Source organism: Lygodium microphyllum, chromosome 14, assembly GCF_053477565.2.
Source record: "Lygodium microphyllum isolate KBCC chromosome 14, Lygodium_microphyllum_v1.1.10, whole genome shotgun sequence".
NCBI lineage: Eukaryota > Viridiplantae > Streptophyta > Polypodiopsida > Schizaeales > Lygodiaceae > Lygodium > Lygodium microphyllum.
Genome location: NC_141148.1, coordinates 10,713,952 through 10,741,333, shown reverse-complemented (window position 1 = coordinate 10,741,333; position 27,382 = coordinate 10,713,952). Strand labels below are relative to the sequence as shown.

General features: G+C 39.9%; 1 protein-coding gene across 1 annotated transcript in view; it reads left to right on the top strand.

The window, feature by feature from the left end:
- Window positions 1–315: 315 nt before the first annotated feature.
- The window catches only part of HIT1 (Membrane trafficking VPS53 family protein), a 219,665-nt gene continuing 192,598 nt past the window's right edge, over window positions 316–27,382 (top strand). The window contains exons 1-3 of the mRNA XM_087692356.1: window positions 316–712; window positions 930–1,048; window positions 1,135–1,221. Of these exons, the coding sequence (XP_087548482.1) occupies window positions 1,176–1,221 (46 nt within the window). The 5' untranslated portion in view covers window positions 316–712; window positions 930–1,048; window positions 1,135–1,175. The remainder of the gene's footprint in view (window positions 713–929; window positions 1,049–1,134; window positions 1,222–27,382) is intronic.

The window sequence follows — 27,382 nt, the reverse complement described above, 5'->3', positions numbered from 1 at the left end:
TGCTATAGTTGGAATTCTCTCAGTGATATTTAAAAATCACTTTTGCTTCAATTATCTTTTCTAATTATCATGGTTAAGATAATCAATGTTATTGTATTGAATTGTTAGATTTTATAATGAAGTTTAAAAATTGCAAGACTATTTGATTCATTACTAAGTGGAAGAATGTGTGAACAAATTAAAACATTTGTGCTTTACATTTTGATGCGAAGCTCTGGCCCCGAGGGCTGAGTCAAGATGCGAAGCGCCTAGTATTATATTATCAAAACGCATTGGAAAAAAAAGAGGGGTTTTGATACGTTGTCGCATTTTAAGCTTAAGCATCTCTACCCTAGAGTTCCAAGGGCGCAAAGAACGCTAGTATCTATAATTTTATGAAGTGAAAATCTTTGTGCTGGGATACAAATTTTAAGGTGATTTAACGGCAGATACGGCCTCTGAACAAACTAGTCGAGAGATCCATTTGAAGTGGAGTCTGCATCCTCTGCTTGCAAGCCGGGTTGAAGCTCTAAAGCAGAATTACCATGCACAGATCCGAGGCGATCTCTGTAAAGGATCTTGTTCATCCTCTTCTCGGCAATTCTAGCCAGGCACGGCAAATGAAGATTGAATGCTGGCATTCGCGTTTAGGAATTTGAAGAAACCAAATTGCGTGTGAACGTAGCAGCTTCAGAGAGTGGATTGGGATTACGTTCAGCAAATCTGCTGAATTGTGAGTTGCATCCTGCTTTGTTTAACAGTCTTTGGTGTGTTAAACGGATGGTTTTCTTGATGATTATCTCTCTATTCGTCAAGATCTTGATGAAAGATTTGAATCAGTCTCTCTTCATATCTGCATTCGGAATTATAATATTTGGTCTGTCTAAAAATACCACACTTAAGAAGGAGATTAATCTGTATGCAATGCTGTTCTTTTTTTTGGGAAACAGTTCAGGTATTATCCTTTCATCTGGACTGGCATATGCAGAAAACAAACAACTGTGACAAGTTTTTCACAAAAGAAACAGAGACCTATAATCCACTCGAGCATTTCATCACATATGAAGAGGCGAGTCGTGTCTATGATACTTACAATCCTGTAAAATCTTACTAAGCTCATAATTAAGGTTCAGTCTTCTGGTGTCATTCTTGCAGGTTTTCCTTTATCAACTAGGACTTGTTTGAAAGCAGGAGCAATGGAGAGCACGACTTTGGACTTCATCAACCAGACGTTCCCCAATGGTTAGAATTGTGTGTGAGAGAGAGAGAGAGAGAGAGAGAGAGAGAGAGAGAGAGAGAGAGAGAGAGAGAGAGAGAGAGAGAGAGACCAACCACAGCTTACACATGTTATTTTTGGGCACATAGAGAGATTGAAGATTCATCAGTTCAAGCTTGTCTCACCAACTCAGCCATCGGAAATTTGCTATGCAACAATCATCCTCAATATCCGAAAATGAGCTCTGAAAATTTTGGAGTCTGATAGATAAAAGGCTTTGGATGGCAATGACCCTCCATTTGAACTGGTGTCGGACTGGAATTCTGTAGGCAGCAGGTGATCCCAAGGATGACAGCACACTTGCAGCAGCAAGCTGTTATGGAGGGCTGCGATCTGCCACACAGAGCTGCACAATACTGTAGATTGCATGGCTGGCTGAAAATGTGGCTATTGGATGACTAGATTGAGCACTACAGCAGTCAGAACCGCTCAGCAAGCCATGCAAGGGCTGACCAAAATGCAGCGGTTTTGGGCATGGGCTGAGCATCAAACAACTATGATCAGGTTATTGGGGACTAGGACAGCAAACAAAACAAGGCAGCCACCTGCAATCATAAGCAGTCAAACACAATCACACAATCAATTCATGCCCAGCTAGTCAAGGGACCTTTTTAGCTATCAACTCAATTATCCAAATAACTCTCAACTTTCATACCAATTAAAAGTTCATTTAAAACTAAGATTATAAGTTGACCAATAAAAATCGGCTGTAGACCCCCCCTCAAATTAGAGTGTCATAAGGTCTAACTTAGAGATAGGTAAGTGGCATCCCGAAACACATTCCTTGGCATTCCCTTGTGATGGACAAGACAGGGGAAGCCCCATCCAACAGGGATGTGTTTTCGGCCAGGATTTCATGTGAAACAGCATTTTGATGTCTGATGGCCCAATCTCATGGCAAAGGGGGTCTCTATATGAAAATGATCGAATAGTCATGTGTAATGCATTAATTGACACAACTTATAAAAGGTAGGCTAGGAAGCCTCCAAGATTACTTACTGCATAAAGTTGAGGTAATTTGGAGGTACTTGTTAAGGAACAAGGCTTCTTGGTCATTGTCTCAACCATCTTGACCTTAAGGTCATTTTGGTTTGATATCTTGAATATTTGGAGCTCATGGTCAAGGTTTATGCAGTGCGTCTTATCATGAGCCACATAGCGGGGTCAAGTGAGCCCATCGGTATTAAAATGAGTATTGTCACAAAAGACATTTCTGGCCATTATGGATGGGTGGAAAGAACCATGAGGTGACTCATGGAAATATTGTCATCAAAAATCAAATTCATGACCCAGTGCTGCATGTCATACCAAGGTGCTTGGCATGGTGACTCATGGCACTTTCCCCACTAAAGGTGGATTTGCCATATGTAAGGCAGATGGCCCGCTAGCTTTTGGCCTGTATGCGAACTATGTGGCCATTCGGATGACACTTGGGGCTTGATATGTGTGAGATGGATACCCTTGTGTGTAGGTCATGAGTGCTTGGTTTAGGAGATATACCCCTACCATTGATGCCCCTCTTACCATTTGGTTGTGGACTAGGATAGGAGCCAATGGGATATGTCCCTAAAGGTTGTGTACCCTTGGCATGGTGGATGCAGGCAGGAAACACGGTGCTGTTAGTTAGGCGACAACTATATGATAATGTCAAGAGTGTATGGCAAGGGATGGGCAGTAAACAGTCTTTTGTTGCAGTTGCTAGGCAATATACAGCTCTGAACAGGCTGGAGGAGGTCATGGTCAGCAATTGCACTGGTGGAGAAAAACAGGGCGCTTGGCTGGTGGACAGCACCACAAACTGAGATATGCTTTGTGAGGCGTGTGGACAGTAGTGAAATAGGGCGCCAACTGGTGGGGAAATCTGCAAAACAAGGGTCGACCAAGTGGCTGGGCAGCCTCCTATTTATAGATGTGGATTCTCCCAAAAGTTTGGGTGTTGCTCATGGGAAATAGAAACGTTGGAAATTTTGAGCTTTGGGGCTGTTTTGAAGAGCTAATTAGGGTCTAAGTGGTAATTCACATTTTTTAGCTTAACATCTCCTCTTAGGCCCAAAAGAGGAACCCAAGAGGGATTGCAAGCATAGTTCAGCCCATAATATCTAGAGGTATCCCATCCCAAAGTAGCTAGGGTATTGGTCTAGGGGTGTATGATGATCGGGGAGCCCAATCGGCCACCCTTGAGAGGCCAAGGCATTGGACAAAGGGTGCTTGTTGGCTGCCCAATGGTATGCTGAGACCTCCAAAGGTGATGAAACTGCTTTGAGCTATCCTTTAAAAAAAAGTAGCTGTGCCCATGGGGAAAGGGGGGATGGTTAGTTCCAATATGACAAAATAGAAAGAAATTCCAACCACCTTAAACCAGCCTTCCTCCTTGGAGAGGGTGGTAATAACTTGATTAATCAATATTTATAGTAGGAGTTAAAGCACATAAATTGGAATGCACAATTTACTACTTAGTCTTGGACAATAGATAATTTGTTGGCCCCAAAATTGGTGCCCCTCATGGTATTTGATGAGAACAGGTTGGAGGACGGGAGACGATGCTTAGGAGAGAAACTTTTGAGTTTCTTCGTGGGAGAATGGTAGAAATCGGTTGCTGCCTTGCTAAAACAGCCTGCACAGTAGTTGCCTATAGCTAGTTCATAATTTGTTGGCATGTGGTCTCCGGGGACCTCTCAATGCTCTCACCTAATCTTGGAGTTGATCCCCTTGGTTGGAAACCACCCTAATCAATTTTAGTGATGGCTGCAACAGCTTCTTCTCTCCCTGTTCCACATCCAGAATGACTCTTCTCTCTCTCTTCTAGCCTCTTTCCTTACTTGCATGGGTAAGTTTTGCCAAGTGGTAGCCTTCCAAATACAATTTCCAGCATTATGCAGCTTTATTAAATTATTTTTCAGAATATTAATTTTGAAAATTAATTTACTAATTATTTATGGCGCAAAAAATTAATTTGAGTAGGCAACAATTAAATTGGCTAGGCCAGTTTATTACTCAAGTAATTCCGAGCACTTATTAGCGTTAGAACTAGCATTAATTAATTAATTAATGCAAGTTGCATAGTAATTAATTAATGCCAATCCCATAGTGCCACTACTCATACTTATGGCTAATTAAATATTCTAGGCCAAATTCTGATACCAGGTACCACCTAGTATGAAACCAACTTTCCTCCTTGAATAGGGTGGTAAATAACCTAATCAAGCACTAATTATAGCAATTAAAAATTGAGCATAAACTAAAATGCACACAGTATCTTAACAATCTTGGACAATAGACTCAGATTGGCCTCAAAATGTTAGACAGTGTCATTTCCTGGACAGTTAGCAGTCGGACAGCAGAGTAGTACAATCAGAGTGCAGGCACAGAGGATGCCATGTCAGCTGGTCGGACAGGGTGCCATGGAGCACAGTTTCTACAGTTGGCTGCATTCGGCTGCATTAAATGCAGCCGACCTGGTATTGGGAATTTCCTATTTTTCGGCTATTTATGGCCGTTTTTTGGCACACTCCAGCATTCATTATTTCAGATTCTGATCTTGAGATGTGTTGGCTGAGACAGACTGTGCTCGGGCTGACGGAGATTGAAGTCATCAAGTCGTATACATACGTAGATATTTTCTCTGTCCCCTTGTGTATTTTTGCACTCTTATACATCATACTACACCGCAGATTTTCTGCGTTTACACAGTCTCCTTTTTTCTCTCTTCTCTCTGTGTTCACTCTCTCTTAGTCTTTGTCCTACGCTTCTGCATCGCTGCACTCTGACACAAAATTGGTGCCCTTTTCTGCATTTCTTTAACTTTGATTGCTAATGGATAGTGTATAAGTTGAGATTCCAAAATTTTCTATGTTGATCCAAAAGCTTCTTGCCGTATATATAATCATCAAGCAATTTGGGCCAATTGCCCCTTGATTTTCACCCAGGACTTGCACAAAATGGAACCACCAACTAGCTAAATGCTGGCCCAATTTATAATGGATGACATGGCATTTGAAATCCCAATCCATTTCACGAATTTCAGGTTCCAATTTCAATGTACAATGCCTATTCCTATTGATACGGGTCCCAAGGTGACTGTTAAACCTTAATTTCTCAAAAAATTAGGATTTACAATTGAAATCCTCTTGTTGTCCACCAAATTTGGCTGAGATTTGTTGAGAATGGTTGAGAAATGTTGAGATCTTTTGAGAAATTACTGGAGAAGGTAAAAGAAAGTCAAGATGAGAGAGAAGTTTGATTTTCTTTGTGAGAAAACCCTAAAATTTACTTGTTGCCTGCTCCAGCGTGTCAAGCATCTCCAAAATGCTGTCACTTGATCATCAATGCTGTTGCGAGCCCTTGGAAGGTGTCTCTCTGCTGTCCCTTGCTTGCTGAGGCCCCTAGATGGTTGTCTTTTATAGCAAATTGTTGTTTCTTTAATAAAAAAATGGACCAATAGCTCCCCTCCCCCATCCCCCCTCTCTCTCTTTTTCCCATGCTGTAAATTGATTGAATGGTTGAGACCTAGCCTCCGAAAACGTTTTCTTAGTTTACATGGGCATTTTTGCTAAGTGGCAGACTTTTAAACAGATTTTTCAATATTATCTAGCTATTTAATTTATTTTTTAAAATTAAATAATCTTAAAAAATTAAGTTCATTCCATTAGACCTTGCCCAAAATTAATGTGCCCATCCATAATTAAATTGGCTAGGCCATTTGCAACTTGGAGTGGTCTCCAACCTCTATTAACCCTAAGATTGGCATTAATTAATTAATTAATACTAGTCCATAGTGTCACTACGAACACTTATTGACCAAACAACTATCCTAGGGTCAAAACTAATATCAATTGGCTCCTAAAGGCTAGCTAGTATAACTTATCACAACTTTTATCTTTGATACCCACTGCCTTCTCAAGGTTCTTGACCTGTTACCATAAAATAACTGCGATGTGCATCACATGTGCTAAACAACCTTGCACATTTTATTAATATCTTAATTAAATGTTATCGATAAGATTAGAGCATCTCAAAATTTCACGTCCCTGTGGTATAGTGCCCGTTAGATATAACTTGCTACAACTTTTGCTTTCGGCACCAAGTGATATCTTGGGATTCTAGGTTTGACATTGTGAAATAATTGACTTGCACCTCACATGTGCAAGTCACATTTGCACATTTGATTAACTCTTTAATCAAATGGTAAGCAAAGCATCAAAATCTTATATTCTTGTGATAGACCTTCCCCCTAAAATCCTTGCAATCGTCGTTGATTGCACTGTAATGTGACAAAGCAAAACACTCTAGACTGAAATTTCCCAAAAGATATTATAGTCAAAGCAACATTGGCCACTGTTGCTTAACTATCTAATGCCAAACACTTGCTAAAAATTTTCAACCAATATAATATGACACACGACTCACCAAGAATCCAAAGTTTCTGCTAGAAATCCGTAGAATGCATCTCTCATTAGCATATCTAGATTAAGAATTAAGATATTGAAAAATGCGATACAACTATTTTAGCCAAACAACAATAGCAAAGGTAAGACTAAGCATAAACCATGGCTGAACTATCAATGGCACTCATAAAATATAGTGCTGTCAACAACACGAGCTCACATTTGCACATTTGATCAACTCTTTAATCAAATGGTAAGCAAAGCATCAAAATTTTATGTTCTCGTGATAGACCTTCCCGTTGAAATTCTTGCAATCATCGTTGATTGCACTGCAATGTGACAAAGCAAAACATGCTAGATTGAAATTTCCCAAAAGATATTATAGTCAAAGCAACATTGGCCATTGTTGCATTAACTATCTAATGCCAAACACTTGCTAAAAATTTCCAACCGATATAATATGACACACGACTCATCAAGAATCCAAAGTTTCCGCTAGAAATCCATAGAATGCATCTCTCATTAGTATATCTAGATTAAGAATTAAGATATTGAAAAATGCGATATAACTATTCTTATCCACTAAAGATGGCAATTGATAATCAATCTTTGATGATCATATACTGATACAAATTGATGCAAATGTATAGTTTTAGAGCTGTAGTGAAAACCATATCCATTTTGATACCAAGTATAGTGACTAGTATACTAAATAGTGACCTTATGGTAGACATACTGTCAGCATAGCACCTTGGATGCATGCTGAATACTTCTGAGATCCACTATACTTGAGAGCTGTCCATCTCACTAGAGGAGTGGAAGTGCTATCTTCCCATCAGGCAATGATCTAGACCCTTGTTTTATTGAGCTTGATTAAGCCCGATTCAAAGTGAGCTCTAATTGAAAAGCCTCGAGGTAAAGTTGCAACAATTAAGGATGGTCTTCCAAGTCATTCTCTTCCATTCATTTAGCATCCATTGGTGAATAATTTTGGAACTTCACTAAGTATCCTTTGGAAACTTTATATTTTTTAGCCTTGTCTTTTCAAAATGTAGCAATACATAATTGCCCTTTGCAAATTGCAAAGTACATCTGTTGTGATTAGTCATCTTATTTATTTCTCTTGAGACTTCTGAAGAGCATACTTAACCTTTGCATAGGCTGCATCCATGTTTTCCACATATCAGTTAGCCTTAAAGACCTTTGCATAGGCTGCATCCATGTTTTCCACATATCAGTTAGCCTTAAAGATCTTGTTCTTTGTGTGCAAAATAGGGGGCACTTTCTTTCTACCCTCCATAACGTCAAATGGAGCTTTGGTAGTGGAACTATGCACTATGTATTGTATGCAAATTGTATCAAGGGTAAATATTGCTTCCATTGTGACTTATGCTCAGAAACATAGTATATCAAGAGATCAAGCACTATAGAATTTGCCTCTTTTGAGATTGACCATTGGTTTGCATATGGAAAAATGCAAAAAATTTCAGTGTGATACTCCTATGTTTTCAAACAGGCCCTTCAAAAACAAACAAGTCATCCGAAGGTCTCGATCACTAATGATCAACTCTTGTATGCCATGATACTTAAACACATATTGCAAAAATAAGTATGCCAATATGATAAGCCTTTATCTTCTTCCTCATCGAAATGAAATGGACTTGCTTACTGAACCTGCAAATAATGGTCCATCTCCCATCATTCCCTATAGGTGTCCTAGGAAGCTCAAAGATAAAAGTCCATAGCAATGCTTTGCTAAGGCCTGTCTAGAATAGGCAAGGGTTGTAATAAATCCGATATCTTTTGCCTATAATACTTTACTTTTTGACATACGATGCATGTCCTGATAAACTGCCCAACATTGTGTCTCAAAGAGGGCCAATAATAGAAATACTTGATTGTCTTAACTTTACCGTCAGTTCCTCTAATGCCCTATAGAAGGAGGATGTGCCCAAATTGCTTTGTGATACATAGTCGACTACATCATCTAAAAACCATCTCGAAGTACAAAGTGCTCGTGCCTTTGGCCATTGCGAAGTTGATTATATACATTCGCAAAACCTGAATCAACATCATATACATTCGCAAAATCTGAATCAACATCATACTGATCTTTCATAGCATCCAATTTAGTGTGATATACCTTACTGATTGCCAAAATCTAAGGCTTACGTGACAATGCATCAGCCATTACATTCTTTTACCCATCTATGTGCACAATCTAAAAGTGAAACATTTATAAGAAGTTAGCCCATCTCATGTGCTTCTTAGACAACTTAGTTTGAGTTAAAAAGTAGTGTAATATTTGATGATCTGTTTGCATTGTGAAATCAGCCCCTAAGAGATAGTGTTCCATGGTGAAAGCACATGAATTATAGCAAGCAACTTTATCTCATAAACCTGCAAATTCCCCTCTGTACTATGAAAAATACGACTCTCATATGCCACAACTTGGTCATCTTACATTAAAACAACCCCTATACTGTTTCCACATGCATCACAATGAACAAGAAATGGCTTCCTTAGGTCAGGCAACACAAGCACAGGATGTGAAGTTGTCTTTTCTTTTTAAATTATCAAATGTTGAAATTTCCACTGTTGTCCACTTAAAAGGTACACCTTCTTTTGCAAAGCATATAATGGAGATGCAATTTCAGCAAAGTTGTGCGTACACTTTCTATATTTGGAACATAGACCTAAGAAGTGTGAATCTCGTGTACATTCTTCAAAGGTAGCCATGAGCATATTGCCTAAACCTTTGTGCAAGATCTATAAGAAATCCATTAGTTGATACAATTTGTCCCAAAAAGTGAGTCTTATGGAAGAAAAACTCACTCTTCTTGTCATTTCTAACAAGTCTTTACTTATGTAACTCATTGAACACAATGTTCAAATGCTGCCTATGCTCTGTCTCATTCTTTTAATAGACAATCATGTCATAAAAGAAAGTGCTCACAAATCCCCTATGTGGCATGAAGATGTGTTCCACCATCCAATTGAATGTGATATGAGTATTCGCAAGTCCAAAGGGCATGACAAGAAACTCACACAACCCAAAAGATATCCTAAAAGCTATCTTATGAACATCTTGTGGTCTAATGCGGATTTGATGATACCCGCTTTTTAAATCAATACGAATGCCTTCTACAATCTATCCATAATATCATTGATCCGAGGGATTGGAAACCGATTCTTTATTGTGATTGTATCCAAAGCATGATAGTCTATGTATATATGCCATGATCCATCCTTTTTTTGAACCAAAGGCATTGGAGAACAAAAGAAAGATGATTTGGGCTGAATCAATCTTTTTTCTAACAGCTCATTTACTTGACTCATTATCTCCTCTTGCTAGGTTGCACTTATCCTATAAGGTGGCTTATTAGGAGGGCTATTTTTGGAGAGAAGATCTATGCCATGATCTTCTAGCCTTATGAGCAGTAGCTGCCCCAGAAGTGACTGAGAAAAGCAATCAACATACATTTTTAGAAATGAAATGCAAACCTTTTCTAACTTAGACATGTTCCCACCATGTTCATTATTAACCTCATCCTCAGTGAAAACCAAATACGGTGAAAGGTGATTTTTTAATACTTTAGAAATGGCAGGATTTCCCTTTCAATTTTATATCCAAAGAATGGGCCTTGTCCTTATGCTAAATATGATCACTTTAGCATGTGAATCAATTACTATATGCACACGATGGTGATGCAATGAAAAACTCTTCATTGTCCACATATCCTTGAATGTGCAAGCAAAACTTTCTGATGAGTGGTATGACAGGCTTTCTATGGCCTTTGTATGCTATACTAACTTCTCCCACGAGTCCATAGTTGTCAAGGGTTTCAGAAATGGGAGGTATGACATGGGTTTCCAAGGTTTGACACGAGTTTTAAAGGGAAAAACTTTTTTTAATGAGTTAGAACAAGATAAAAATTTAATAAAAATATTTTTTTTCCATAAAAATTAATTATAAATCATAATATCTAATTAATATAAAAACATTGATGATAATATTTAAAAATAAGACAAATAAAAGAGAAAAAAAGTGTTTATCTATTTAATTATCGTGAAGAATCATAGGAAAAACTTCAAATCCAAAGACAACATAATCTCAAATAATCCTTGCGCCACTATTTTGTTTCATATGGGGGAGTACACATTTTGCTTGGGCACATTTTGCCATCTCACTTTGAGTTGTGATTGGGTATTTCCTTGTGACTCACTAGGTATTTGAGATTGATTTTGATCCTTTTTTCCCTTCCCTTTTTTCTCCTTTTGAGAAATCGAAACAAGGGCCTCCTTTGTAGATGGGAGAGAGAGAGTTTTGTGAAATTAGTTGAATAGTGAGTACAATGTAGTACCCTGATACTCAAACTCGTAAAATGTTGGTATAGTAGGTTGTGAGATCAGGTGTTGAATAAGATTGAAATACTTCTGGGACAATTTATTTAGGAACAAAGTGGTGTGGTCATCACGGTACTTAAGAAGCCTCGTAGTAGCAAACTTGGTGAGTAAATGCTGATATTTTGCTAACTTGACCTTAAGGTCATTCAAATCTATGATTTTGAACTCTTGGAGCTTAAGGTTGTGAAAAATATGACGAGTCCTATCCTGAGCCACATAGCGGTCTGTCAATTGTTCCCACCGCTTGGATGCAAGATCAAAGTGTTGTAACTGTGAGTGAAATTTTGGGAGAAGGCCTTGCATTAACTCAATTATGGCGAAAGCATTCTATGATTTTCAAGAAGAGACAACCTTTGGAGGAGTCAAGCGAGGGTATGGTTGGGGTTGCGACCCTTGTAGTAGGTCCTACAAGTTCAAGGAGTCTAAGACATACCTCATCAAATTAGACCATGTAGTGTGATTAGATTTGTTGAAACGAGTATTGTTAATGAAAAGCATTCTTTGCAAATGTAGATTGTTGGGGGTAAAGGCACCCGTACCTACGTTGCCTTGTATTTACTTCATACACTGTGACCACACACTTGTGCACATTAAGTGACAAGCACCCATTATTGTCACTTTATTATTTTTTCTTTCAGTGACTATTGAATAAGGAAAGATTGGTCTCACATTGTGATTGTTGGAGTTCCCACACACACACACACACACACACTCTCTCTCTCTCTCTCTTTCTCTCTTTTGCTCCATCTGCCATAGCTCTTGCTTTGTTATTGCTTCCATTTGGGCTCTATCTTTCACAGACGAGGAGTGAGAATTTTGAGTTGTTTGATAAGAGGGGTGGGGAGGGTAGGATGGGAAGGCAAGAATAGGGTTTGTTATAACACAATGTGCTGTAGGAGAAGACACTAGAACCCACAACCCTTGCCCAACTGTAGGTTGTGGCATTGAAACATAACCAAAAGGTCCACTAGGTAATCATGTGTGCAAATTGTGGTACCAACTGGTCAACACTTGGGGGTGGGTTTGCTTGGGTAGGGTACCTATGTGAATAGTACCCCATAAGTGTCCGGTTTGGGGGCAAGCCCCCACCATCGGTGCACTTTTTCCACTTGGTTGTTGAAAAGTCTAGGGCCTAAAGAAATAAGATATACCTATGTTTGATGGCTCCCCCTGTGTGGTTTGTGGTGCTACTAATGGAGGTGTGAATGGAGATGGTGTAAATGTAGGTATAGATGTAGGGGAAGGAAAGGGTGGGATTTGAAAATTGAAGTGAATGCAATTGATTGACTTTGTGATGTCAATTGAAATGTAGATGATGGAATGTATGAAGATGAAACACCAATATCAGACTGACTAGAAAAAGAAAAACTTGATGAAGGAAAACTAGAGGAAGAGTTACTTGGTTTTTCTTATAACCACCTCTTCTTGTGCTAACATACAAGAGTCTGCCCTCAACAAGCTGAAATTTATCTTCTTCATGACTAATTTTAGAATCTTGCATGAGAGTAGGAGCAATAGAAAAAGGAATAAAAATATCAACTTGTGTACATTGCAGTGGTATACATGGAGTAGGTTGGAAGAGGGGTATGTAATCGGTGTTTCTTTCTCCAATGGAGGGGCCGATACCAATTGGAGACTCCAATGGTCTTGCAAGATCTCTAGACTCTTGTACACCATCTAAAGAAAATTGATCATTGTTATTGAAACGTCCCCCTAGGATCCAATCTACACATGATACTTGACGCTCACAATAAAAGGGCCCAGACATCAAACTCACCTCCTAGCCATGGGGCCAAATGAGCTCATTCTTGAGCATGGAAGCTAGCAGCACTTTGGGTCATGATTGCACCCCAAGGGTTGGTGTCCCTTGCCACCAATCCACACTATCCTAGTGTAGGGATATGTTGGCCAATGGGCTAGTAGTCCAAGAGTGGTGATCACATAATGAATGTGTACAATAGGGCCTTGAGTCCTATAAATAAGACTCCATTGCCCTAACCCTTGAGTGTCCTTAGTTCATTCGTACTAAGTTATTTCGTAACCACCGTGATCAATGCTACTAGCGCCCATCTGGATGTTAGGGATGTAACACTTTCCCCCATACGAATTATTGTTGTTCTCAGTAATATCCTTAGGGACAAAGCGAGGAAAACGACTCTTCAATGAATGTACCGACTCCCAAGTAGCCTTTGCCTTTGAGTGGTTTTTTCACCTAACCAAAATTTAGGATAAATAGTTTGACAGGATTGTTTAGTCCTAAGGTCAAGAATCAATTCAGGTTTGAATGGAATGTAACGAGCTGTAACCAGCCTTCCTCCTCGGATAGGGTGGTGAATAACCGATTAAGCACTATTTACAGCAATTAACAAATTCACAAAACTGAAATGCACACTTTACCATATAATCTTCGACATTGGACATCGTGTTGACTCCAAAATCGGGACCTCTTTTGGTATTTATTTAACTTAATTGAAGAAGAAGTTGATGTACAATGGGATTCTCCCAATTCCTTTTGGTATTCCAACCCCCCCTTGCTGTCCAAAATGACCAACAAGTTTTCAATCTGATTTGCCCCTTGATTTGGGCAATCAATTGGCCTTCACCCGCTTTGACGGAGATGAAAAGTGCCCCAAATTCAATGATTTGCTGGTCCCTCCACTTGAATAGGCTAAAAACAACTTCAGCCCTGTTGAATCCAAGTCTTGGAGCTTCCAATTTCTGGCACACTTTCTGAGGCTGTTGCTAAACCCTAATTTCTGTGCAGATTAGGGTTTACACTAGAGAAATTTGAAATTTCTCAGTCTCTAGTGATCTCAATGCTGTAATCTTCGGACCAAGGATGTAGAAAGGCTAGGAAATGAGAGAGAATAATGAGGAGAGAGAAAATTCAGACTTTCTTCACGAAGAATTGAAGAAAATCTGTCATTTACTACTACTACCCTAGCTCAATAACTTATAGATGCAAAGGTCTGATGAAAATCAGTCATTAATTGTTGCTGCCCTATCTCAACAGCGTGTAGATGCTGTCACCTACTGTTGATTGTTCTTGTCCTGCCCCTGACTGCCTCAAAAGATCCTTCAATGGCTATTGCAAATTAGACCAGCAGCATCTCCTCTCTCTCTCTTGCAAGTTAAATACACTAAAAATGCATCTCTTCAATCTCTAAACATGTTTCTTAGTTTTGCATGGGCATTTTTGACAAGTGGCAGCCTTGCCAAATGGTTTTTCCAGCATTATCCATAATTAAATATTATTTTCAGCCTTTAAATACTGAAAATTAATCTAATAATTATTTCGGCGCCCTAAAAAATAATCAGACTGGCCAATAATTAAATTGGCTAGGCAACTTCCATTCGCGAGTATCTCTGCGTCATCTTTGACCATCAGATTGGTGTTAGGTACCATTAAACGCCACTTGCTTAGTGTCACCGACTGACACTTATGGCCAAATGAATGACTTGGGCCAACAACTGGCACCAAATACCACTAAGTACCTATGTGGCATGACTTATAGCAACTTTTGCCTTTGACATTTTGTGATTTTCTTGGGTCTCGGGCTCGTAAATTTACTCTAACCCCAGTTACACCTCACATGTGCAACATTTACTTAACCATGTGATTACAAATTAATCCACATGTTAAGTGAGGTTTCAAAAATACATGTCCTCATGACATGAACAGTATTCTCAAGCTGTGGGACTTCCTCAATCGGGACAATCTGGTAACCTTGTCCCATTCGTTATTTCAAATGACTCAAGTGGAACTCATGGTGAACTCCGTTTTTTGAAAATACGTCCAACTTATAAAATACACTACTTATCTTCTTGGTAATCTGGAAAGAACCACAATACCTTAAAGATAATTTATAGAACTTGCTAGTAATCATTGAATTGGAGTCCTTTGGACTTTAAGGTAAACCCACATGTCTTTTTGGAGCTCTCTAGGAGTACAATGTTGGTAAGCATAAAATGTGACATGATTTTAGGCTGTTTTGATGCTTTCCCTAGCATTCAACATCTTTTGTATATTGCACAGAAAGTTGACTACAAACTGCATTTTTACCCCCCTTATGATTTGTGGCAATCGGTGGTTTCAACTCATAACTGTACATAAGTATAAACAGGCTATAACCAATAGCCGAAGGCTTAGTATTGAAGATTGCCTATGGGAGATATACCCATCTATGGGTTGATTTGTCTGTTTGGTTTGTCCATTGGTTTCAAGATGTTCCGAGGATGACATCGACAATCAAGTCTTTAGTTTTTGAAAAACCATTTGCAAGAAATGACTAGTGAACTTAGGATTCTAGTCACTAACTATTTTATTGGGCAAACTATAAAGTCTATAAAGATATTTAACAAAGAGACCAATAAACTCGGAGCTTTTCACAATTGTCTTTGTGGGACGAATCGAGCCATTTTCATTAATCAATCGATCACAACCCAGATTGTGTCACGACTTTGATTCGTACGAGATGATGCCACTATAAAATCCATAGAAATGCTATTTCATTTTCTATTGAGAATTTGTAAAAGATGCAACATCTTTGCCTGTCTGTGCCGTTTAGCTTTATTAAGTTGACTTTGTGGGCATTCATGTAGATAAGACTCAACTATAGTCTTAATATGCAGCCAATAAAAATAGTGAGTGACTAAGGTCAAAGTTCGATGTGTGCTAGGGTGTCCAGCACTCGATGCATAACACTTGTATAAAATTTTCTTGCGGATATCTTGATTATCGGGCACCTACACTTTGCCTTGTTTAAAAAGTAGTCTATTACGAATGGAATACTTTTATGCCATCTTTCTCTGAGTAGCCAGCTTTCGGGCGTCTAGACTGCCAAAGCTTTCCAGGTTACTAGGTTCCTCTTGAACTAGTTGCCAGATCTCACCAAAGTGAAGATTGTTTTGGCAATGCCCTTTGAGAGAAATATAAAAATCGGTCAAAATTTAGGAGAAGGATAAGGCATTGACTTCAAGAATTTGAGTAAGAGCATTGGCAACCATATTAGTTGCACCCTTTCCATAGCAAATTTCGAAGTTAAACTCTTTCTTAAGCTCTGCCCATCTCGCCTTGTGGCCACAGAGATCGGAGTGATTACATAGATATTTTAGTGAATGTTGGTTCATCTACATAATGAATCGGGTGGCGTACAAATAATGAGGGCATACTTTAAGTGCATGGATGATCACTAATAATTCCTTCTCTTGGGTAGTATAACATGTTTGGGCGTTGGTAAGCTCACAATCTCGAATGTGATATGATAGGTCGGGCCTCGGCCATCTTGATAAAGGATAGCACATAAAGCATAATTGCTTGCATCGGTATGAATCTCAAAGGTTTATTCAAATTGATAATCTGTAACATTGGTGGAGAGGCAACAAGTCGTTTCAATGTTTGAAAACATTGATCAAGCTCACTAGTCCAAATTGCTAGAGATTAGTCATCTCCTAGACTAGCATTCTCAAGCTATAGTTGGTACAGTCAGTTCTCTAGGGCACAATTACGCATTTCTCCTATCAGTTTTGGGCATTTCTAGCAGTCACCATTTACTAGGCAGGTCACATTAGTTAGGCAGGCAGCAGTGCCACGTGGTAGGCAGCAGGCTTGGTTGTTGAGTATTTTATTATTTCTTGCAAGAGTCGGCAGCTTTTGTGCTGGTTGGCTAGTTTGGTGGCTGCCTTCATTATTTTATTGGCCTTTTTTCTCCTATTTATTGCCAGTTGGCAGCTTGCCTTCATCACTTGTGTCTCAAGTGGTGGAGAGAGATATCAACTTGAGGAGATACTTCGATAGCCCGCTTGTATATTTGCTTTATTCATTTTAGCATTCATTGATTGCAGATTTCTACGTTCTTCTGTCTCTTCTCTCTCTCCTTGGGGCCTCTTCTCTTGTATATTTGCCTCCTTCATTTTAGCATTCATTGATTGCAAATTTTTGCATTCTTTTGTCTCTTTTCTCTCTCCCTTGGGCCTCTTCTCTTGTGTTCACTTTCTTTCAGTCTTGTTCGTATCCTTTTGCATTCATTGCACTTTGACATGGTATCAAAGCAGTGTAGAAGGGCTGATTGATTGTGTGTAGACCTAATCAGGAGGATTCTTCGGGACAAAAGTTTGTGTTTTCAGCCTTTGGAAGCTGAGATGAATAGGTGAAGCGTAGAGAAGGAGTGAAGCCACTAGTTTTTGTAGGGTTTTTGCTGTTGGTAAAGGAGAAAAGGCTACATTTTCAATGTTTTGGAGGAGATTGTGAGGTTTCATTACCTTCGATGGGTGAAACTCTTTGAGGAGTTTTAGACTATTATGGGCTGTAAGGTCCCGTGTTGCTAACTCTTTCTTGAGATCGGAAGCTTGATGGGGAGAATTGCCTCATTTGGCATGTAATGATGCTTGCCATATTGGAGTCTTATGATTTGGCAGAGCTCATGACTAAGGCTGTAGACCGTTCTATAGGTGTGATGTCTCAAAGCTTTTTTTAGATGAGAAAGCCAAGTTGATGAAGGTACAGGGACATTGGGAAAAATTGAATGCCACCATCCATTCTTCCTCTCTCTCTCTTGCACTCTAGTTGTCATTGCTTGCATTGAGCACTTGATCATGGCCCACGAAATATAACTGGAGTTACATCAAATATACAATTGGATGACCGTGATGAAAGGGGTGTTTGTGGAGGTTCAGATGAAGATCTTGAGTCATAACAAGTCTTCTTCTCTAGGGAGTGTGTCAATAAGCTTCGGCAATTGCAGATGCAAGTCTAGAACTTAGGGAAGGTGACTACCTCAAAGGACATGGCGATAACTCTTTTCTCTTAGTTACTGCTCCGATTTAGTGCATTTTATTCTGCCTCGATTGCTCTAGGGCAGTCAGGGACCCTTAAGAGGAACGAGTTTGTTCCGATGGTCTTGGACCAAGAGAAATAACTCCAAGGTCAGAATGCTCCCAATTGAGGCTTTGACTAGTTAGTATTTCCAATAAAAGGGGAAGAGTTAGAAGAAGAAGAAGAAGAAGAAGGATAAGAAGTCCAAATAGGAAAAAATCAAGGAGTCTCCTTGCCACATTTGTGGCAAGATAGGTCATTGGAAGAAAGGTTGCCCTAACAAGGATAAGAAGGGCACCAAGAAGGAGAAGACTACAAAGGACTCGGGAGTGGTGGCTGCTCCTTCATCGGCTGCCTTCCTTTATTTGGAGGTGATAGAGGATGTTCCTTCGATAGCCACTCATGCAACGGTGATGGCCCCATAGTCTCGTGAGTGGATTGTGGATAGTGGCACTTCTTGCCACATGACTCCTTTTTCAAATGGTCTTACTTGTATGCATTTGATGCATGGGCAAATTCTCATAGGTGACAGTTCTTTGGTCTTGATCAAAGGCAAGGGTGATATGTATGTGATCTCGGATGGGCCAGGTGGTGCCCACACATCAAGGGTGCTATATGTGCCGGATCTAGGATGTCATCTACTTTAGTAAGATATGTGCTTTTGGTTTAATGATCAAGTTTGATGAGGACTCCTTTCAAGGTCTTGATGGAGTATCTCGATAGGTTCTTTGTGTAGGACATGAGGAGAATGGAGTCTACAAGATGTGGTCTTCTTTTGTTTTTTGTTCTCTTCTCCTTTCTTCACAAACATAGATTGAGCTATGGTATGCTTGGTTTGGCTAGCCCTTGGAGCTTGTTTCTATGTAGTTATGTGGACCAATGTGGATGGAGTCCCTTAAGGGGAGTTTGTATTTTATACTAATTGTTGATGATTTTAGTAGGATGACGTGGGTGTACTTCTTGGAGTTGAATTTTGAAACATTTTCACGTTTTAAGGATTGGTTGATCTTTGAGGAGAATAGGATTGGTAGGAATCCCAAGACCTTGTGTTTTGACAAGGATGGGAGTTTGTCTCCCATGAGCTAACTCGTTTTTGTATAGATTGTGGCATTCACTAGGAGTTTCCCAATACAAATACCCCAGGAGAATGGCATATCAGAGCGGAAGAATCGTAGTGTGATCAAGATGGTGTGGATTGTAATGGAGCATTGGTAGATACGTCAATGTTTATGGTCTGAATCAGTGGCCATCCTTGTCCACATCCTTAATCGATCCCCTACCTTAGCCACGGTTGGTATGGCCCCTTTTGAGGCTTACTTTGGTCAAAAGCTATATGTTTCTCATTTTAGGCTGTTTGGGTGTGATGCGTATGTTCACATCCCAAAGAGGAAGAGGGACAAGTTTAAGTCTACTTCTAAGAAACAGGTGTTTGTGGGTTATAGTTTGCAGTCCCAAGATACATGCTTTATATGTCAGAAGTGGATGTAGCAATTGAAGCATGAAAGAATGCTGAAATAGGTTGTTGAACACAAGATAGAAGAGACAGAAAAGAGAAAACACAAGAACATTGCAAAAGAAGATAACTCCAAGATATGCTCGGGTTTGTTGGCTGGGTTCATGATTGAATCCAAGCTGGTTCATTCGAAGGCTGCTATGAGGATTTTGCAGTTCTTGAGGGGGACCCCCGATCTTGGTATTCATTATCCATCAAGTACTAGAGATTTGGCTTTGGTTCTTACATGCTAGATGGATTTAGATTGGGCTAAAGATGTTGACCAATGGCGGTCAATGACAAGATATTGCTTTACTTTGGGTGCAGGTGTTATCTCGTCGAGTAGCAAGAAGTAGCCCGTAGTTGCCTTTTCTTCTATTGAGGTAGAGGATAGAGTGGCGTCTTCTATGATATGTGAGGCAGTGTGGCTTCAGAGGTTATTTGGAGAGCTTGGCTGCCCGCAAACAGGTCCTACGACACTTCATTGGGATAATGAGAGTTTCATTGCTTTGGCAAGGAGCCCTGTGTTTCATGCTACGTCAAAGCACATTGAGATATAGTACTATTTCATTCGAGAGAGGATCATGGATGAGACTATTGATGTGGTTTAGTGCAAGATAGAGGATAATCTGGTAGATTTGTTTATGAAGGCGTTTCTTGAGGTTGTTCTACAACAACACTCTAGATCCCTTAGTCTTATGCTGCATTTGGGATGTGAAAGGGGATATTAGAGATTAGTTATCTCGTGGACTGGCATTCTTAGGCTATAGTTTGTATAGTCAGTTCTCTCGAGCATAGTTACACATTTTTCCTGTCAGTTTTGGGCATTTCGAGCAGTCACCAATGTAGTCATCATTTATGGGTAGGTCAGAGGCAGGCTACAGTACTAGGTGGCATGCATGAGGCTGATCACTATGTATTTTATTATTTATTGCAGCAATCGAGAGCTTTTTGTGCTGGTTGGCCAATTTGCTAGCCGTCTTCATTATTTAATCGGTCTTTTTCCTCCTATTTATTGCTAGTTGGCAGTTTGCCTTTATAACTTGTGTTTTTAGGTGGTGGAGAGAGAGATCGGCTTGAGGAGATACTTTGACAGCCCGTTTGTGTATCTGTCTTCTTCATTTCAGCATTCATTGACTGCAGATTTCTGCATTTTTTTGTCTCTTTACTCTCCCTCTTTTCTCTCGTGTTCATTGTCTTTTAGTCTTGTCTGTATGCTTCTGCATGCACTGCACTTTGACACAAACGACTGGTGGAATAACATGCTTTTTCTTGCTTTGGATACCCTTAGCAAATGTGTCAAGGATTCGGTAATATGAGCATATTTCTGTATGAATTTTTGAAAAAACCCTAGTAAAACCTAAAAAAGATTTTACTTGTCTTATGATTCCCAAAATAGGCTAATCAAGCACTACTCGTACATTTTTGGGATCAATCCGAATGCCATTGATCGAGATGGCAAGACCAAGATATAGCAGCTCCATGTGAAAAAATTCGCACTTCGATAATTTGGCAAATAATTGCTCATCTTAAGAGACGTAAAATGATGTGCAAATGTTTTGTATGTTTCTTCAACGACTTACTATAAATAAGAATGTTGTCGAGAAAAACAAGTATCTACTTTCCAAGATACGTATAAAATAAATCATTCATCTTCTACTAGAAAGTTGTTGGAGCATTGGTCAATCCAAAAGGTAAGTCCAAAAATTGATAAAGTCTATACTATGTTCGAAATGTAGTTTTCGAGACATCCTCTGAAGCTATCCATATTTCATGGTAACTGAACCTAAGATCACTTTTGGTGAAATACCACGCACCACAAGTTCGATCTATAAGATTATCTATCCTAGGTAACCGACATTTATTCTTGATGGTCACCTTATTAAGGCCTTTGTAATTGACATAGAAGCACATCGTGCCATTTTTCTTTTTAGTAAGAAGGACCTATGAACTCCATGGAGACTTACTCGGCTCAATAAATCCCTTAGCTAAATAGTCTTGAAGTTGATTCTCTCTCTCTCTCTCTCTCTCTCTCCTCATGAGGTCCATCTCTCCACAACCATTCGAGTCATTTCTCTCTCTACAACAATTTCTTTCAAAATAGTGTATCTCTTTCTCACTCCCGACACAAGATTTCTCTCTCTCCATGACTTCCCCACAGATTACCAATAAAATTTAATGTAAGAATAAACAAAATGTTAGCACTAAAATTAATGATAACACTACCATAAACATTGAATGTTAATACCAAACTAACAATATTAAGTTTAATGATAACATTAACACTAAAAAATTACTATCAATTAGAATATTGATGCTAAACTAAGCTACAAGATTTCAGCTTTCAACAACGATGGCGTGCCATAGCCATAGAGTGGGAGCTTCGTAGACTTTGATTGTCAGAACCATTAGAAATCCTTGTGCACCCGCATTGCGTGCCCCCTGTGCACATCCCTCTCACTAGGAATGTCCCATGTCACCCTTAATAAGATAAATGCATACCTGTTAGGGTGTGAACCATCACGATTTTGTGAGCGAAAATGGTTTTGTATATGTTATTAGATCTTGTGTCTGATTGCAAGTTGACGCTCTAATATCAATGAAACGTCCCCCCTAGGATCTAATCTGCACATGAGATTTGATGCAAGCCAAACTCACAATAAAAGGGGTTGGATATCTGATTCACCTCCCCACCATAGAGCCAAATGGGCTCACCCCCGAGCTTGGGAGCTAGTATCACTCCGGGTCACGACCGCATCCCAAGGGTTGGTGTTTTGTACCATCAACCCACACCATCTTGTTGTACAGATACGTTGGCCAACGGGCTAGGAGTCCAAGAGTGGTGATCACACAATGAATGTGCATAGTAGGGCCTTGAGTCCTATAATAGGACTCGGCTGCCCTAACCTCGGAGTGCCCTTTGTGCATTCGCACTAAGTCGCCTCATAACCAACGTGACCAATGCTAACAGTGTCCATCTGGATGTCCATGGACGTAATAGTTACCTTCAATAAGCTGTTGGGTCCAATGCATGAGAATCAAATCATGTTTGGCCTGAAAGATTTCTTATGATCAGTAGTGTCCCAATAAGTCAGTTGGATTTTCATTGGAATATTTGGGAGTTAGTTGTGAATACCACTCTTGTTTGGTTTTCGGCATAGGTCGACTTGGAGATTGAAATGGTGATGAAGCGTTTGAAGTCATCTTCCCTTCAGATTTTAATGTCGAGCTTTTAGATCAAGGCTTAGGTTTTCTTAATGAGTATCTAGCTTTAATACCATATAAAGAAATACTTGAGGGTAGAATATAAACACAAAGAGTATGACCAAACACGCTACACAATGATAGAACAATAGAACTCAAAGGTGAGGAGAAACTCAAAATGAAAGAAGAATGAGTGAATGAATGTTATAATTACTGTATACAAGAGTGAAGTCTTATCTGATGAATTATACGGTGAAAATAACAGGGTGAAGGGGGTGGAGAGGATGTGAATAGCTGGAGAAGTAGGGAAAATAGTTGTAGGCTGCAAAAGCAACTATCACGAGGGATGAAGAAGTTGGCAAAGGTGTGCAACCTACTTGTAGTGAATAGGTGATGATACCATGTGAGAGTTGGCAGTAGAAAAGGTGAGGAGAAACTCAAAATGAAAGAAGAACGAGTGAATGAATGTTGTAATTACTATATACAAGAGTCAAGTCTTATATGATGAAGTGAAGGGTGAAAACAACAGGGTGAAGCGGGTGGAGAGGATGTGAATAGCTGGAGAAGTAGGGAAAATAGTTGTAGGCTGCAAAAGCAGCTATCACGAGGGACAAAGCAGCTGGCAAAGATGTGCAGCCTACTTGTAGTGAATAGGTGATGATACCATGTGAGAGATGGTAGCAAAAAAGGAACACTTGAGCAAGAAGAAATAATGAAGGCAATTGTCATGAGAAAGTAAAATTTTATTGATTTGCTTAGCATTTGATTAAAAGTTAATCAAATGTGCTAATGTGACTTGAACATGTTAGGTGCAAGTTAATTATTTCATAGAACTCCTTCAAATTTGTGCAACTATTGATGCCTCTCTACCTCACAACCGCAAGGAAAGAGGATTTGATACCCCGAAATATCAATTGAGGCCAAGGGAAAAAGTTGTAATAAGTTATGCATGATAGGTACTAGGTGGTAGTTGGTGTCAGATTCTGGTCTGGATCGATTTCTTGGCTAGTAATGCTAGTGGTGACATTAGAGACTAGGCATTAATTAATCAATTAATGCCGGTCTAAGGGCTAATAACTGCTCAGGGATACTTGAAGAAAAATTGACCTAGCCAATTTAATTATTGGCTAGTGGAATTAATTCTCTTTATTTAATTTAATAAGTTGGATAATATTGGAAAATGGGATTAGAAGGCTGCCACTTGGCAAAACTTACCCATACAAGTAAGAAAACGTTTTTGGGGGCTGTTGGAAGTTTATTCCAGTCATTGTGAGAGATGAGGAGATTGCTAGAGAGCATGGAGATGCTGTTGATGTGATTTGCAACCCAGGGATGAGTCTTACAGCAGGTGATAGCAGTGTGGAGCCCTCCAGGTGCAGGTGACAACCCAAGGTTCTTTTGGTGCAAGTGACAACATATAGAGGGGCAACAGTCTTTTTGTTGGTCTCAAGTTGTAGGTGATAGTTGTGAAGATATGCTAGGTTTGCACTGAGGAAACACAACATGTACGACCAAGATTGAAACACAAGGACTGAGATAGTGACAAGCAAAACTCAAACCCTAGACGCAAAATGCAAAACGCAAAATGCAAATACAAAACTCAAAACTCAAACTAAGACCAACCTTCCTTCTGTGGATGGGCAGTAAATCCCCGATTACAACTTAATTACAGCAGCAAACAATAAATGTCAAACTCCCCTTGCTGTCCATAGTGACTAGCAAGTTTTCAATCTGATTTGCCCCTTAATTGGCCTTCACCCACTTCATAGACGATGGGAATGCCCTAAATCCAATGGCTGGCTAGTTCTCCACTTGAATTTAGTTGAAGTTCACCTTCAGCCCTGAAAAATCCAAGTCTTGGAGCTTCCAATTTCTGGCACACTTCCCAAGGCTGTTGCTAAACCCTAATTTCTGCTGTAAATTAGGGTTTACAGCAGAGAAATTTGCAATTTCTTAGCCTCCAAGGATCCAAATGTTGACATCTTTGAAGCAAGACTGTGAAATGGTTGGGAGATGAGAGAGAAAGCTGTAGAGAGAGAAAATCCAGAGTTTTGTCGCAAAGAATGACTAAAAATCAGTCAAATGCAGTTGTTGCCTTGCCACAACAACATTAAATGCTGTCGCCTACAGTTGAGATATCCAAATCAGCTGTCACCTTGTATCTGGATGCAATCGCCCGGCTGTGGAGGGTCCAAATCTGCAATTGCCTCCTCTAAACTCACTTGTGTCTGGCTACAATGGCTGAAAATAGACTAGCCATGGCTGCTCACAGCTTTCCTTTATTTGTTACAGCAAGAATGATCTTGTTTTTCTTCTTGAGCCTTTTACTAGCCTGTATGGGTAAGTTTGCCAAGTGGCATACTTCCCAAATGGTTTTTTCAACATTATCCATCATTAAATATTGATATTCAACCTTTAATTATTGAAAATTAATCTAATAATTATTTCGGTGTCTAGAAAAATAATCTGACTGGCCAATAATTAAATTGGCTAGGCATCTTCCACTCTCAAGTCTCTCTGTGCCATCTTTAACCATTAGATCGACGTTAGGTACCATTAAACGCCGCATCTCTAGTGTCAGCAAAACTGACACTTATGGCCAAATGAATGACCTAGGCCAACAATTGACACCAGATACGACCAAGTTCTTGTGCAACATAACTTATAACAACTTTTGCCTCGGACATCCCATGACTTTCTCGGGTCTCGGGCTCGTAAATTTACTTTAACCCCAGTTGCACCTCACATGTGCAACATTTACTTAATCATGTGATTAAAAATTAATCCACATGTTAAGTGAGGTTTAAAAAATACATGTCCTTTTATGACACAAACATAGAGACAAACATAGAGAGAAGAAACTTTGAAGTGAGTGAATGTTGTAAATGAATGGAAGAGTGTATAGAATGCCCAAGGGTAGAGCAATGAAGTGTCGGAGAGTGACATCCACCAGAGATGGATCCCAAGTGCCATGACTACTAGTTGGAGTGTGAAAGATGAGGAAAAACACCAAACATAGATCATCAGAGAGCGAGGAGATTGCCAAGATGGTGTCTGAGGAGGAAGGCGATAGTGGAAAGCTGCAAATGCAGCAATGGTGGAGCCGCTAGGAGGATGGAGAAATATGCTAGTTGGTACCAGGTGAGGTGAGGAGAAGACCAAAGATAGGTTGCAGAAGGTCGCTTGATGGATAGAGAAGGGTTGCCACTTGTCGCGAGGGACTATAGAGTCCAAATGCAAGCGGCAGGAGGGATTGGCGTTGACAATGATGCCCAATGCAGCTGGAGGGAGGTTGTCGAACAGCACTGGAGGAGCTGTGGAAGGAGTGACAACAGTCACGAAGGGTAGACTGCTACGTGGGTGAATGCGAATGGCTAAAATCTGCACAAGAGTAGTAAGGTTGAATGGTGGGCAACGTGTCTATTTATAGATATTGAAGTGTATCCCAAAAAATTAGGGTTTTGGGGGACCACTGAAACTCTCTCGAACTGCATATTAGTTTTGAGTTTTTCATCAATTAAGCTTGTTTTGGGGTTGTTTAAATATGTTAATCAGCTACAAAGCAAGTTTTAGCTCAACACCCCCTCTCAAGCCCAAAATTGAGCTGAAAGGGAAGGCTTGCAATGTTTACCCCAAGGTGTCCCACCTCAAAGCAGCCAAGGCATTGGACAAGGGGTACACGGCGGTTGTCCAGTGGCCTACCAAGAATATAGAGGTGATGGTTATCTTATCAAGGGAGTCTAAGTAGTCATTCCAGAGAGGATAGGGCGGGGGACAAAGGGTGCTTGTCGGTTGCCCAATGGCCTACCACCAACTCCATAAAGGTGGATGGAACCACATTGAACTTTGTGTGTGTGTGTGTGTGTTTTTTTTTTTTTTGGTGGATTGAAAGTTCATTTTTTAGGTGGCGGCTGATTAAGTAATAATGACCTAGGAGATGGGAGTAGGGATGATACACCCAACACATCACAAAACATACAAGCTAACCCAACCATTCAAGGATGTCGATGACTAGGAAAAGGTGATGAAGTATCATGTGTGATGGTGGTGTAATCTACCGGCGGAAATAGCTTAGGATCTGTCCAGTGGTGCTCTACACAATGAGATGCATAGTATACTGTGTGTTGAAGAATGCTCATGTAGTTGATGCAACTTGGACAGTGTTCCTCGTCGTGGGGACATTGTTCACTTGCCTAAGCATCCTAGTACAAAGATGATGAAATCATGCAATGCATAGGGGAAGGTACAAGAGGGGGGAAAGCTGATGTTGAAGACAAGTGCTGAAACCTATAGAATATCAAGAAGGATAAGAATCCCCTCTCAACTTGGATAGGGATGCCAAAGAAGGAGCCTGAGGATATCGGACTTCATGTGGTTGTCGAGAACCATGTGGATGAAGATGATGAAGCATCCCTATTGGAAGAGCAAGGATAGAAGACAGCGCCATGATGTCATTAAGAGAGAGATCGCACAATCTGCCACGGGAGGGGAAGCCTCCATGTTGGTAGTAGAGCAAAACTCCTAGTAGATGGAACCATGAAAGGAACAACACGCATCTCCTATCTCCAGCTCAAGAATGACTGCTACAAACTTGCATGTTAAGCCTACACTGAAATACAAAACCTTGCAAAAGAGATCAAAATTTGTAAGCACAAAGTTGAATAGTGAGATGCTCCAAAAAACAAAATGGAAAGTAAAGGAAAGCAAAGCTAACCTCAATGCAATGAGTATGTAAGTATGTAGCAGAAGTCTTAAAAGAGAAAGGTGAAGGGTGTGGTCACTATCATGTACGGCTAGGTGGGGAAGTGGTCCTAGAAGATGCAATG